Consider the following 16,879-nt stretch of genomic DNA (forward strand, 5'->3'; position numbering starts at 1 on the left):
ATTAAATTCTACGTAAAAAGGTGCTTTGGAAATGTTTTCATAAAAATAAAAAAATTTCCATAGCAAAAAAGTTACAGCGATTTCTTAAAGATGCATATTTTTGAAAAACACCCCGTAACTCCGAAACGGCAACATATATCGATATGCGGTTTTTACCATCATGTTTTTGACAAAAATTGAGCTCCAGACACCGATATTAGTTTTTGTCTATCTCCTATAGAAAAGGGTGTTTCCATTTAAAAGCGTCGAATTTGACCCACCCTGTACAACGAACTATAGTAGACCAAAAAATATATTTTAATAAATAACTAAACATTGGAATAGTGGATTCTACTATTCCCAATGTTGAGTACCCAAATCGTAGTACTCAAAAGATTTGGAACAACTAATAAACAGCTCAGGATATCTACTACCAGAAATGAACAGGGTTAAGTTAGCATGGAATTCTAGAATGTCGCTTTATCGAAAGAAGTGGCAATGGGCAAGACGCCTGGCACGAAGAACGGGCAACAGATGGACCACAAAAACTGCAGCATGGTACCCACGAGAAATTAAGAGACCTAAAAGAAGACCACATCTGAGATGGGAGATGGGACCATGATATTAGGAACTTAGGAGAGATAACTTGAATAACCAACAATACACTACAATGGGCTATCTAGATATGTGAGTGAGGCTACAATATAATTGGAATTGGTCGAATAAACTGAAAATGATGATGATTAAATGTTATGTTATTAAATTTTAATAAAACCATTAATAAATAAAAGTAGTATGAAAATGTGGCATTTGACAGCGTATGAAATTTTTACTAATAAGTAATAAAACTTAACTTGATTAGGAACCCTATAATTTGCTTATTTAATTAATGCTCTATATCCAAAAATAAAAAAGGTCTTAGGCTGAGGACACACGAGGCGGATGGTAAGTCTAGCGGGACAAAACATCAGTAGCGTTGTTTGAGATTTAAGTAAAATCTAAGAACGTAGCAAATGGTCTAATATATAGTAACCATAGAGTTAAATTCATTTATTTATTAACAACTTAATTTATTAATAAATAAATAAATACAAGATTGTTGTCCCGCTAGAATGACCATCTAACGCACTGTGCGCCGCGAGTTGTTAATACATAAATAAATGAATTTAACTCTATGGTTACTATATATTAGACCATTTGCTACGTTCTTAGATTTTATTTAAATCTCAAACAACGCTACTGATGTTTTGTCCCGCTAGATTTACCATTCGCCTCAGTGTTCCACGCCGCTTCGACGAAAATCCGCCTCGTCTGTCCTCGGTCTTAGTAGTTAAAAGTGGGGCAAAATAAACTGAAAATACTATACAGGCCAATACAGGGTTTTCAGAGAGATTTAGTGCCGTACCTGCAGTTTTACCTGTTGGAGGTAGTAAATAACTTTAAATCTACGACTATTTTACCTGAAGTACCAGAAAGGGACATAAAAATAAAGGAAAGTTAAAGGAAATTGACTTTTCTTAATGGAACGCTACAATTTCATTTTTTAATAAAAAATGTTCTCGGAAAAAACTCCAAAAACAAAAAAAAATTAGTCACTTAAGAGCGGAACAAAATAAATTGAAAGTACTGTACAGGATGTCCCATTTTCGTGTGTTTTACAGGGTTTCTCGCTTATGAGTAGAGATACAAAGATGCGGTTTTTATTTTTTATGAAACTAAAGATGCTACTCTTGGTTCTAGTCCCCTTGAGTTCCTGATATACAGGGCTAATTTTAAAATGTTGCATTGTGACCCCCTTCGTATATCTTAGTTATCTTTTAACTTATTGGAAAAGTGAAAAATGAATGCCGTAGAGTTTTTCACGTAGAATTTTGTGTCTCAAACTTATGTTTCTTTTAAATGAGATATCCTGTATATTATTATGTATTTTATTTGCCTTGTTATTGGAATTTTAAAAAGTAACAGACAATAATTTTATTATATTATAATAATAATAAACAAATTTTGGTTACTGGCTATTCACGCTAATGTCTGTGTGTCATTATTGCACAAGTGTAAGAAAAGTATTATCTCTGATTGGCAACGTGTTATCTAAAAGCTGCACAAGTTCATTTTCAGTACAGTTTATTAAGATATCACAATAAAAAGTAAAGTTATTTTGTTAAATTAAAAAATACTTTTTTAAGCTAGGTTCATTATTTATGATATTTTAATTTAAAATATCAGATAACTTGGTATATTTTTTGTATTCTGCGCTCTGTGTTACGTCAGTGTCTTGAGCTTAAGGCTAAGCTATACTTGAGTAGAGTGAAAAAGAATATAAAAATAAATTAGTAGATATATAGCCACATTGCCTTATAGGAACATTTACTTTAATTATCTCTTCAAGCAGCTTGTAATAAGTTAAACGGTTAAACCATTAGAGTTAATATTTTTTTGACAGTTATCAGTCATAACTTTCTTTTCTTCAAAAGTATTAAATGTCTGTGATAATTTTATATATTCAGTTATCCATATACAGGAGGTACATTTTTTACACTTATACAGAGTTTTTTTAAGTAACGTGTCTATTAAAAGTTTTTTAAAGACTAATTTAAATACCGGGTGCGTCTCAAAAGTGGCTCACCCCTATAACTTTTATTTTTCAGATGAAAAAAAACTAGATTTGGTATGTTAGTATATGACATAAATTAGGATTGATTGACGTATTCAATTGTTTTCAGTCATTTTTCCTGTTTCACCGGAAATAACTACAACTTTTGGTTTTTAAATGGCACCCTCAGTATATTTTTACTTTATTCGATAGAAAATGACATTTTGGTTTTAAAAAAAAAATTCGATCATTCAAGCAGAGTGCCATGGCTGTATTAAAAACACTAACTTTTAATCAAGGACCGTTGGAAAAATTGATTTGATTATCTAATATTTTTCGTGTCTTGTCCTGGTCGGTTAAAAGATGCCCAAATCGTTATTTTAATGATATCACAATTTTTTTTAAATGGAACAAGGGTAGCTCATTAGCATATTTGGAAAAGCATTTTTTTACGAATCGTTTGGTAGCACACTTCGAGTCAAATTATCGTTATGAACTGCATGTTACAATAATTTTAAATAAACCATAAGCGAAAATGTCAAAAGATGACATATATTTGTCATTATGTTGTCATTCTATTTGGACTGTCATTTTCTATCGAATAAAGTAAAAAAAACAAGACTGTCATTTAAAAATCAATAGTTGTAGTTATTTCCGGTGAAACAGGAAGTGACCGAAAATAATTGAAATACGTCAATAAATCCCTAATTTATGCCAAAATACCTTTGAATAAGAAGACTAAGGAAGGAGCATATCAAAAATGTTAGGTACACCGCGATGGGCCTCAAATATGGCCGACTTAAATTCCGGTTTATCAGTGTCGTTCTAATTTTATTTAAAAAATGTAAAACTATGATGTAGGGTAGACGTGGGGTAGACTCAATAATTTGTTGTTTTATTTTACGTTGTGAATAAATGTTGGTAGTTATTAAAATTGTTATAAAAATATATAATTCTAATAAAAATAGATAAGTTATAATAACTATTTATTAACACAAACATCCGATACGCTACTGAAGCAGTCAAATTAACGTATCTAAATTCTTTGACATCTAATCTTTGACAAGTAATAAATAAAAGCTAAAATGCAAGAAAAATATATAATTTAGTTAATTTAAGTGAATTTCATAAATGATCGGTTTACTACACGTATGTATATTATATAGTCACTTACTAGCGAAAAGTTGTTCCATTATTTCACTCAATTTTTGCCGAGATCTACCGCACGCTACACAACCAACTATTTTAGAGTCTTTTTCGATAAATCGCGATAGTGTCACTGTTAATTTAAGTTCTGCCAGAATTTCCATCTAGATTTACTACCTTTATACAAATATCAGTAGTAGAATAAATAATAAATAACATAAAATAAGCTCCGTAAAGACTGACAAATCCACAAAATTTCAAATCAAATTCAAATGTGTCAAATGAATCGTCAAACAGAACTGTCAAGGATCCCCACCCTAGAGTGCTTTTATGGCGCTTTTTCCGCCCACCATGCATGAATACATGGATAGCATTATGCTCCTTCCTTAGTCTTCTTATTCAAAGCAAAATACTAACATTTTTAACATAACACAGCCTAAAAAAAACCTCTAGATTGAGATTTAAAATACGATTTTTTTAAGCGAAAATGTCAAAAGTTGGCCCATACCTAATATGTATTTTTTTATGGAATAAAGTAAAAAATACCGAGGGTGCCATTTAAAAAGCAAAAGTTGTAGTCATTTCCGGTGAAACAGGAAGCGACCGAAAACCGAAAACAATTGAATATGTCAATCAATCTTAATTTATATCATATATTATTTTTTATACATTATTTTTTTATCAGAAAAAATAAAAAGTTATAGGGGTAGGCCACGTTTTAGAAACACCGGGTATGGCCAAGTTTAACCGTTTTTTGAAATAATTGAAAGTTTCTGTCAAAAATGACATTGAGTGAGAGATAATAAACTATTTTCCAGCATCGATATGCGTTTTTTCATAAAACCTCTACCTAATTTAGTAAATATTATACAGAGTGCTCAAAAAAGTGTTACAAATGTTATGTTAACAAAACTACAAGTCAGTCAGTTTTTTTACAGAGACAAGAGACACCCATTTTTATTACTTTTAATCTACTTGTCGTCAAATATAAAGTTTTAAACTTTGTATAAATATTAAGCTTGCTTAAGCCTAAATATCATATAGCTTTCAAAATATTTAAAAGTTACCTTCATTATTTTTTCTTTATGCTATTTCCCCTATTATATCATAAACTATGATCATAATTGTCAACAGGTAGACGCCATTAAAAATGACGTCACGCCATTAGGTGCCGGTGAGATTTCTTGTAAAGGCGGTTCCACACGATGCGTCTAGTTAGTTTCAGAACTGTATAATCACGTTCTACATAGTTTTCGACATTATAATATACAGGGTGGTGCACCTCATTCGCCTCGGTTGATTATACGAAAACGGAAAGATGTAGAAACAAAATATTTTATGGGTATATGTGGGGAGGTAGTGTGCATAATTTAAAATTATTTTGAAATATACAGGGTGTTTCAGAACTAAGATCCATACCAAAGTTATATTTTTTCTTATGGAACCCCCGGTATTTTATTTCATTTTTGGATTCTTAAGCCCAAAAAAAGGTATTTATTATAAGGGTTAAATATGTTTGAAATCTTTAGTTTTTGAGACATTGAAAGATATTTAAATTTGCATGCTACAATAGAATAGATTATTAACACCCTGTACCTTACTTTTCAGAATTAGTTCTTGTGTTGAGTTTAAAGGTAGAGAAATAAACTTTACAGAAAAATGTTATTCCTTCCTTAAATGTATACAGGGCTATCAAAAGTTGTTGGTCTATTTTAAATATTTATTTTACATAAAAACTTCGTTATTTCAAAGGCAACACTATGTATTTTTATAAATAAGTCGAAGCCGATTTAAATGCTCTTTCAAACTATATTAGGGTTTCCTATACCTATCTGGCTCAGATTTTGAATAAAAAGCGATTTTTCAATAAAATTGTAATCAAGATGGCTAGTGTTGTCATGGCAAGTTTCTAGTGACAGCTAGTAGATATTTTCAAAATCGAAATTAGTTTTTGGACTTATTTAAATTTATACCAGTTTACTTTTATTTAATTTACCTACAACAGTTTAATACATAATATTTATTAAATATGTGTTTATTATTCTATCAAGAAAAACGAAGAAGTAGTCTTTGAATTATTTTACGATGACTTGTAGATACATGGATTTTCTATAAAAGAGCCAATTACGGCAAATTCATTTTCTTCACTTCCAACGACAGGTTTCTGCCTAATAGGTTTTTAATAAACCACACTACCAAACGAAATAGAACAAGAAGTTTTTCAAAGAAACTCTTATCAGGAATATTCCTATTTGGATATCTTTGAGCATAAGCCCTTGAGGCCAAGAAGCAATTTTCCTCACAAAATAATATCACTAGTAACATATCTATTCGTTCCGCCAGCAGATACTGCTTTATTTTTCTTGATAAAATAATGAATCCTTACTTATTAAACTATTGTAGGTAAATTTAAGTAAACTGTTATATAAATAATAATGAAATAATGTCCATAAACTAATGTCGTCTTTGAAAATAGTTTCTAACTGTCACTAAAAAATTGCCATGGCGACACCAGCCATCTTGAATCTGAGCTAGATAGATATAGGAAACCCTAATATAGTTTGAGAGAGCATTTGAATCTGCTTAGATTTATTTAAAAAAATACAGGGTGTTACATTTAAAATAACAAAGTTTTTATGTAAAATATATCCTTAAAATAGATCAGCAATTTTTGATAGCCCTGTATAAATTTAAGCAACCAATACCATTTTTCAGTAAAGTTTATTTGTCTATCTTTAAACTCAGCATAACAATTAATTATGAAAAGTAATGTACAGGGTGCTAATAGTCTGTTCTATTGCAGCATGTAAATTTAAATATCTTTAAATATCTCAAAAACTAAAGATTTTAAACATATTTAACCCTTATAATAAATGCCTTTTTTTGGGCTCAAGAATCCTAAAATGAAATAAAATACCGGGTGTTCCATAAGAAAAAATATAACTTCGGTATGGATCTTAGTTCTGAAACACCCTGTATATTTCAAAATAATTTTAAATTGTGCACGTTATCTCCCCACATATATCCCTAAAATATTTTGTTTCTACATCTTTCCGTTTTCGTATAATCAACCGAGGCGAATGAGGTGCGCCATCCTGTATATAATATAATATTAATTTACAGTCAGATATTCACTACATCTTAACATTATTTTTCGGTCGCAACCATATCTCCTGAATATTTTATTTTTTGACTCATGACTGACATGCCTTGGTTAATTTTTAAGAGCAAAATGAACTTGCCACAAACATTTTGCAATTTTTTCAATTATCGTTACTTTTTGATGATATTCTTCATAATGACGAGGTGTAGCTTTAGTGATTATTGTTGTGTACGATTGGATATGGTTCTTAGTATCGAAAATTGTGCAAAAGTCATTGATCTTGTTGAAGATGGCTTAAATTATGAATATTCGCTTGGTCCTTGAAGAAGAATGGAAAAACATAACACAATATATTTGCAGCGTCATTAACATTATAAACTGATGTCTACAGAGTGTTATAGTCTTAGATTAACAATAAAAAGTTATAGTAGCCGGGGGAGGCAATACAAAATATTAGAGTATTACTTACAAGATTTTTGTTTTTTGTACACTTAGTTATCACAGTTATTTTTTTTAATATCCTTAATTTTTTGGTGTCACTAATATTTATTTAAACCAATCCTGTATCGTTATATTTTTACGTTTTTTAATTTTTTACGACAATAGTCACCAAAGCCACCTTAATACAAAACAATACAAATATAATTTTTGTCAATAATAAAACGAAAAAATAAAAATCTTTCGGTCTTAATATAAGAGACCCCCTGTAAAAGCTAGACTCGAACAAACAGAAAATTTTATAAGTACCTACGTACTACCTTTGCTTGGTACGCAGACCAAAGAAATACTCCACCTAGGCTGAAAGAATGCACGAAGAAATTCTCTGTTCCATCGGAAGTAACCGAGGAATTCCAATCGAGGTACTCATTGAATTTGAGTCGGTACTAACATCAAAACTACCTTCCTTTGTACCTGTTCGTTACACCCACTTGTTCTTGGTCCTGAAAAGAACCGAGCCCAGTCAGTACCTACGCGAGATTTAAAATGGTAGTTAGGCAGTACCTTTATTTTTGAAATGCCGTTGTTTGCTGTATTATTTTTGTGTTTTGTTGAGTTTTATAATGAACTGTTTATAGTACTTTGGTGATTTAGACAATCAGTGAAAAACATTACATAAAAAAAGACTGTTGAAGTGCATAATGGTACTCGAGGTATCAATAGGAGAAAAAATGAAATTTTTCAGATATTGGTAATTATTTTTACTTTTAAAATTATAGGAAATATTTATGAATGTCGGATATTATTTTTTCCGGCTTTGTTCAATATTTTCTTAATTATTAAGGCACTTTAGGAAAATTAATATATTATTTGTTGTACCGTCATTATATTAACTTTGAATTACTAATGGTTTATTTTCTATACCTAATCTATTGAGTATTTAGTAGATCTAGTACTGTTTACCCTAGTCTTAAGCCCCGTCTACATATAACGGTTTACCTGTCAGGTTTGCGCAGTGTTGCCAGAAATTTTCGAGCGCATTAAGCCTTAAAAACCTTCATATTTCTTCAACTTCACGAAGAAATCCAGATCTTGTGAAAAATCACCAAATTTTGTGTATTTTACCTATTTTATAATTAGGAGGCAAATTTTAAAAACATATCTGCTAATCTATACTCTATACTAACATATGTATATGTCTATAAAATCCTTAAGTGACTGACTCACTGATTAATCACGATACTGCTCAAACCACTCAACGTAAGAAGCTCAATTTTGGCATACAGGTTGATTCTTAGGGTGTTCGATAAAAAGGGATCTTTCGAAATTCCAGTTCCAATTGAGGTGAAACCAACCCTCAAATATTACAATATTTTTTATTTAAAAAACGGCCAAGTTTCCGAAAAAACGCTTAAACAGGTATATTTTATTTTGTTTTTTACATATTTTAAGAAATTTTAAAAATGTATACAGGGTGTTTCGAAAAATCTGGTAATTGATTAATCATGCTTAAAGCGCTTGACGTAAAAAGCTGATTTTTAGAAAACGGATTGACTTTAGGGTGTAGAGGTTCGATAAGAAGGGATTTTTCGAAACTCGAATTCTAAGGGGGTGAAACCACCCCTCAAATATTAGAAAATTTTTATTTAAAAACCGGCGAGTTTTTCGGAAAAACTCTTAAACGCGTATATTTTATCTTGTTGTTTTACATATTTTAAGATTTTTTAAAAATTTATACTGGGTGGTTCATAAAATATGATCGTTGATGTAATCACGATTCTGCTTAAACTGCTTGACGTTTAAAGCTGATTTTTGGCAAACGGATTGAGTGTGGGGTGTAGAGGTTCGATAAGCAGGGGTTTCTCGATTGTTTTTTCTCATGCTGACATAAATGTGAGAAAATTTTATCCAGTTTGTATGTTAATGGAAATTCTTGCTTTGCTTTATCATCACCATTACAAATGATTAATTCGACGCGAACGAAGTCGCGAGTACACGCTAGTATTTAATATTTGGACACCGATGTATTTAAATAAACTTTTTATATAAAAAATAAGATGATCAAAAATGCTGTGATAGATACTCAAAAGCAGTATTTTAAAGTATGTTTCAAAAAATGCATTGCTTACAATGACTGCTTAAACCGAGAATAACTAATCGTGCAAGACGCCATGATCAGCTGACTGATTAGATATGTTTTCCGTTTACCTATTTATTTCTTTTCAACATCAAGAACTTTGGTTTAGTTATGGTATATCGGTATGTGTGTAAAAAGATGCGTTGAAAGATAAAAATGTATCTATATTAATTTTTTGAATTGCGGACTTTTTGACAGCAACATTGCTTTAAACTGAGGCATCCTGACTTAAACACCGTTAAAGCGAAAAAATAGATTTGGGAAAAAATCATAAATGCTTCTACTACATAGGTATTCTAATAATTTTTATTGTCCAAAACTGCCAGAAACCTTCATATTATCTAATTTTTAGATAAAAATCCTTCAGCCCTTCAATCGACGAAATTTGACTGTAAAATCCTTCATATTGAAGGAAATCCTTCAAATCTGGCAACACCGCGTTTGCGTGCCAGGTAAAACGGAAGTATTTACGTCTAGAAAAATGACGGCAGGTCCTCAAGATGGTTAAGCGTCTTTGCGGCTTAATACCATTTAGTTTTTGTGTTATATAAAAAAAGATATTGTAAATCAAAAATTTTTATTCTTAGTTATTATCAGTCGTACAGCTGCACATAACTTAATAACTGTCTTTTGTTAGATATATTAATTTAAAGTATAACATTTTCTAAAAAACAAATTGAACATTAAGGTAGGTACCTAAATATGGAATAGATGCCCAAATATGGACCACTATAGCTAATCAAATCAAAACGTATATTAGATTTCACACATTCAGACAAGAAAAGAGCCCTAAAACAATCAAATAAACATGTAATTGATGCCTTTTATAGAGTGTCGTACTAACTTTCTAATTTTAAAGGCAACGCCCTGTATATTAATCTTTTTAAGTTTTGGTATTCTTCACAAAATTCTACACATTTGTCTTGTACAATATCCTATAGCTATCTTCAAGTGTTTCGGAAATCTTAAGTGGTCTTTAAGTGGAAAATCTTTTTCGTGCTACAGGACAGAGGACAGTGGATGTCCCAGTATTTAGAAATTTGAATTTGAAATCAATGGACATAACATATACAAAATGAAATTCTACTTTTGTCGAGACAACGTCTTATTAACAATAGTTTACGTCATAAATCTGGTAGATGCTTATTATTATTCAGAACGAAGGAATTTGGTGCTAGGTATGGAATACAAAAGAGTATATACAGGGTGTTTCAAAAACATGTACCATCTCTCATAGGGAGATTCCTCACGTAAAAAATAAGATTTATTTTTCATATCAACATAGGTCCGATTCTGCTTTGGTTCTTCGTAGCTACAGGGTGTTAAAGTCTTAATAATCTATCGATTTATTATAATTTTCTTCCAAGTACTTTTAGTGATTCGAATGAAATTTTGAGGGTAAAAGTTACTATAAGTGCTACATATTTTAATGCTAAAAAGTGTCGATAAATTCATCAGCGATGTGCATATGGGTGATCACTGGAATATTAAAAAAAACATGTGCGCCACTGACTTTTTCTTTTGATATCAAAATTGTGTAGGCCGTTTAATGTCAATTGAAAGTTATCTCTTGATATTTTGTCGAATTCGGCCTTCTTGATGAGATAAAACGCAATTTTATTAATCACAATTAATAAAATTAAAATAAAAATAAAATTAATAAATTGCATATTTTACTTAATTTATTATTAAATATTATTACTATTAGTCCAACCTACAGCAATTTCAAATAAAAAATAATATAATTTAAGATAATTACAAAAAAACTAATTTTAAAAAGTTTTAACATCCTGTAACATATGCATTTCCATACCCATGTTTATTTGAAATTTTATCATATTTTTTTTAAGAGGAATTTATAAGTACTTATTTAAAACTTTTGCAAGTTAATGATATTAAATTTTTTTTAAAGTTGCTATTAGACTTGGATCAAGGCAAATTAATAAAATTGCGTTTATCTAATCAAGGAGGCCGAAATCGACAAAATATCAAGAGACAACTTTTAATCGGCATTAAACTGCTTTTTTTTCAAAAAATTTTGGTCTTAAATAAAATTTTAATATGTGTGTGTGTGTGCATGAATATTTTAGAAAACACACACACACCGTTTTGATTTTTTTATTATCTATCGCGGCCTACTAATAAGAAAATTATTATATCTTTTAAATATGTCAGTGGCGTATATGCTTTTTTAGAAAAGTATTCCAGTGATAACCCATATGCACGTCTCTGGTGAATATATCGATACTTTTTTAGTTTTAAAATATATCGCATTTATAGTAACTTTTACCCTCAAAACTTCACTGGAAACGCTAAAATTACTTAGAAGAAAATTATAATAATTCGAAAAAATATTACCTGACTTTTACACCTTGTAGCTATGAAACAAAGCAGAATCGGATCTAGCTTTGTTGAAATGAAAATTAAATCTTTTTTTTGCGTCGGGAATCTCGCCACGAGAGTTGGCACATTTTTGGTTTTTTGAAACACCCTGTATACAGAGTGTCCTAAGCTGAGCGTGCATTAGAAGTTTCTAGAGAACCACAATATCTAGACCACCGGAGATTTTTCGTACATTATTGTTTCACAACGAGATCTATCGATTAAAAATATTTTCAATATGGAGGAACTTCCGGAAATACCGGAAGTTGACGGCAACTTTCTTATTTAAAATGGGTGCTCCCATTTTTTATCACATACTTAAATTCTCTGTAAAATTTTATGAATTTTGATATTAAACACTCTATACCTAACATTAACCGTTTATGAGAAAAAAATATTTAACATTTATGGACGAAAAAAAACTGCCTGTCAAACATATGTGTATAGCCTAAACGTCAAATTTAGTGCTTACCACAGCCACTTTGTCATAAAGAGAAGACATGTGGCTATCTATTTCAAAAATTAACTTGTTTGAATGTCATATAATAATGGCTGCAACTGTCATGGAATTGAGAGATTAAAAAAGTATCATAAATCATTTTTTTCAAATGGAAACCCACTTTTTTTATTTCGCTACTGAAAAGGCTTTCCAATTCGTTACTTTTTGACTATACATGTTCTTATACCCAAAATATATCGTTTTTAAGTTATTTAAAATTTAGTTTTAAAGCGTATATTTTTCTTGATATTAACCAGTAGCCTATGACTTTAAACGTCAAATGATGTAAAACAATAGATCTGGCAAGGGATCGGCCATGTCATCTTGTGACACTTTGTTCAAAAAGGAGAATGTTATCGATCATCATTTGCAAGCCAAATTGGCGTTGTTTTTTTTTCAGGGTTGATACGGTACTTATATTTTATTAATAATTATTAATAATATCAACTATTAGATATCACTTATGCATTAGCGAAAATACAAGATATAAATTTTTATAAATACACATTTTAAACTTTTAAGCTGCAGTAAGTGCAGTAATTACAATATAGGAAATTGAAATAATTTGTTTTCTGGCAGATGGAAATAAATTTTCTGACTTTTTGACAATGTCAAAGCAAGCTAGAAAAATCAAGGAAAATGTACGTTTTCAAACTAAATCTTAAATATCTTAAAAACGATCTATTTTTGGTATTGGAACATGTATAGTTAAAAATAACGAATTGTAAAACCTTTTCACTAGTGAAATAAAAAAGTGGGTTTCCATTTGAAAAAAAAATAATAACTTTTTAATCGCTCAATTCCATGACAGCTACCGCCATTATGATATGACATTTGAACAATTTAATTTTTGAAATAGATAGCTGCATGTACTCTCGTTATGTCACAGCAGCTGTAGTAATCATTAAATTTGACTTTTAGGCTATACAAATTTTTTTGACAGGTATTTTTTTTCGTCCAAAAATTTTGAATATTTTTTTTCTCAAAAACGGTTAATGTTAGATATAGAGTGTTTAACATCAATATTCATAGAATTTTACAGAGAATTTAAGTATGTAATAAAAAATGGGGGCGTCAACTTCTGGTATTTCCGGAAGTGCCGCCATATTAAAAATATTTTTAATCGATAGATCTTGTTGTAAAACAATGATGTGCAAAAAATCTCGGATCTAGATATTGTGGTTCTCTAGAAACTTCTAATGCACGCTCAACCTGGGACACCCTGTATACTACGCGGTCTTTATGACACTACTTATATTAATTTTTAGATAATTTTGAACCATTACTTTATTGATTACATATTTTCATATTTAATACCATAGTTTACTTTTATTTATTTAATACATAAATATGTACTCTTGTTCCAGGTCTCGAAGACGTTCGGGCAGTAGTATCGTGATCCTAGATCCGGAACTACAGGACTCGGTCAAGAAATCGCTGGACGATCTGCTGGACAGTAAAAATAATATAGACATGGTTTCTATGGTGCCTCTGGGAAGCGATGGGCAGGCCCATCGAGAGATGGCCGTCGATGTTCCGGATAGTTTCGTGGCTAGGAACAAGACACCTCCTAGATATCCGCCCCCAAAGTCATCAGTTACGGTAAGGATTTCGTACAGGGTGTTCCAATATTCCGTGGACACAGAATTAGTACGTAAAGTGCTTCGTTTGTCCGTTAGAGGGCATCAGACACATTTTTAAAGATATTTTAAGAACCAATTTGAATGAGATTGTGGAGGATTTTGGGCGTCTATATTTTGCTGAGCGCTTTAACATTTGACTTTCACAAAAATCAAGAAAAAGTACGGAAAGGGTGAAAACTACCCCCATCCCTACATACATTTTAGTAGAAATATTTTCTTCACTGACGACTTTTTTTCGTAAAATGGTCTTTCTAGGATATACTTACATTTGTTGTGCTCTTGTAGAAAACACCACCGCGCATACTTTTTGAGAAAAAAAAAGGTTTTCCGAAGCTGACTTAATACTAATTTTACCGCAAATGATATTTGACATGAAGTTTATCATAAATTTTAAATTAATTAACGTTCGGGTTTATTTTGATTGGTGCCCTCTAACGAACAAACGAAGCACTTTTTTATAGAGGCAAATTTTCTCCAATTGACGCATTTCGATTCAAAAAATAAGTAGTTGGTCTATGTACAGGGTGTCCCACTAAGAATAGCTCTTGGCTGTATTTCGGAAAGTATTAGCCGTAGCGGCTGCGGAAAAAAAAATATTTATAACTAAAGAGGCTATGGGAAATTGCTGGAAATTATTTTCAAGTTTTTAGAACGACCGCTAGGGGGCGCAACTGCAACAAAAAATAAGAAAATGGAATTTTTACACAATTTTGCCTAGATAAGGTGTACTATAGGTAACACCTTCATAATCTTCAGTAAATTTTGAATATTTTTTGTTAAAGCCATTTTCCCCTATCTACCAAAATAAAGTGGTGGGGGAAGGTTAGATCTGTTTTTATTTGAATATTAATAACTCTGGACTGGATGATCGGAATCCAACAAGCGAGGGCTCGTTTAAAAGAGCGTTTCTTGCTCTATATTGTACCATATAAACAATAATAATAAGCCTTTGAACGTAGACGCTAGGGGGCGTTGTCTTACAATTTAACAAACATTGCGCGTTTTTTCAAGAAATTTAAATGCAATAGTATATGTAATTTTAGCTGACAGTAAAGAGTACTAAAATCTTAAAAAGTCAGCGAAAACCGCATCTTGATATCTTCTCTCAAACCGAAGATATTAGCAAAATTATAATAAATACCAAAAAATAAGCCCTTAATTACCTTATTTTTACAACACGGTATCAGTAGCCCTTAAATGGTTATACCAGAGAAGATTAGATGTAGCCCTAGAGGAAGTGAAAGCCTGTAACGATGTAGAACTAGAGTATACCAACCTAAAACCCTAATTAAAAAGTAGCTTTCGAAGTTTTAGGTGAACAGAACATGCAGAAAAAAAAAAGATGAACCAGCTTGGATAACTGACAGCATAAAGGCCTTAATCAATGACAAACAAAAATTCTATGAAAGATGGCTCTCAGACCGAACAGATACTAACTGGAGTCATTACAAGCAAAAAAATAGAGAGGTACGAGCCGCCATTAAGGTAGGAAAAACAGATATTTGGGAAAGAAGGTGTCAGCAAGTGGAAAGTCTAATAGGGGGCGCACGGAGTACTGAGGTATGGAGAACAATCCGACAAATGAAAACCAATCAAATGGACAAGCTCTTGAATAGAATGGATATAGAAAAATGGCGCAACTACTATGCAGAATTACTGACAGAAAACCGACCAGAATTTCAAGCAGTAGAAGATGAGATCAACCTTGCAGGCACTTTAATGATAAGCGAAAGAGAAGTCCATCAAGATCTCAATCGAATGAAAAATGGGCGGTCACCAGGTCCTGGTAATATTGTAGCGGAATTGTTAAAGTGTGGAACCCAAAGACTGCGCTGGCGTCTGGCAGATCTATTTAACCAGTGCTGCCTGCAAAGTAAACTACCCCGAGAATGGCGAGTGGCTCACATAATGTCCATCTTTAAAAAGGGAAATCGTAAGACCCCACTTGTTATAGAGGCCTAAGCATTAACAGTTCGGTCAGCAGACTTTTGGAAAGTGCTACAGGGTAGGCTCAGGGACAGTATTGGTGACAAAATCTCGGAAGATCAAAGCGGATTCACACCGGGGAAATCTTGCACAGATAACCTTTTGTCCTGCAGCAGGTGATGGAAAAAAGATAGCAGTAGATCAAGAAGTCCATCTAGCATTTATTGATTTGGAGAAAGCGTACGACTCTATTCCCCGCAGCAAGATATGGGAAGTCTTGAATATCTTAGAAGTAGATAGACCTTTGCTTAATATAATAAAAGAGCTATATAAAGAAAATGAATCGTACGTTAAGATAGGACACAGGCTATCTAATCCAATTAACACCACAAAAGGGTTGCGACAAGGATGCAGCTTATCTCCTCTGATCTTCAACGCTTACGTCGAAGTAGCACTTAGGGAATGGAAGACGAAATGTCAAGGTATGGGAATACCCATTGGGGACAACACACTATTTACCCTGAGCTTTGCAGACGATCAGGTCGTGATTGCGCAGGACTCATACGATCTAGAGTTCATGATCGTGATTGCGCAGGACTCATACGATCTAGAGTTCATGACTAAGAGGCTTTATCAAGAATACAACAAATGGGGACTTCAGGTTAGTCTAAAGAAGACCGAATACTTAGCTGTCAATTCCAACGCTCGTTTTGAAGTCTTCATTAATGATAACGTCCAGATTCAACAAGTAGACAAATTTAAATACCTGGGTGCTACTATCAACAACGAGGGTTTGGGCAAAGAAGAAATACAAACCCGAATTCAGAAAGAGCAAACAAGTTATTGGATGTCTTAACAGCCTCTGGTGGGACCGAAACTTATCTGCAACAACTAAAAAGAGACTTGGAAGAACATTGGTGGAGTCAGTTCTTTGCTATGGTTCAGAGCTATGGACTCTGAGTGCAGACGCGAAGCGCAAAATCCAAGTTGTTGAAATGGACTACCTTAGAAGAAGTGCAGGTATATCTAGGAT

At 31.9% G+C, this 16,879-nt stretch overlaps 1 protein-coding gene across 1 annotated transcript in view; it reads left to right on the forward strand.

Moving 5' to 3' along the window:
* LOC115891761 (MAGUK p55 subfamily member 5-like) overlaps positions 1 to 16,879 on the forward strand; it is a 65,023-nt gene that overhangs the window by 18,256 nt on the left and 29,888 nt on the right. Inside the window, 1 exon segment of the mRNA XM_030912323.1 lies at positions 13,645 to 13,879. Coding sequence (XP_030768183.1) covers positions 13,645 to 13,879 — 235 coding nt within the window.

Source organism: Sitophilus oryzae, unplaced genomic scaffold, assembly GCF_002938485.1.
Source record: "Sitophilus oryzae breed Bouriz unplaced genomic scaffold, Soryzae_2.0 scaffold_1197_pilon_pilon, whole genome shotgun sequence".
Taxonomy (NCBI): Eukaryota; Metazoa; Arthropoda; class Insecta; order Coleoptera; family Curculionidae; genus Sitophilus; species Sitophilus oryzae.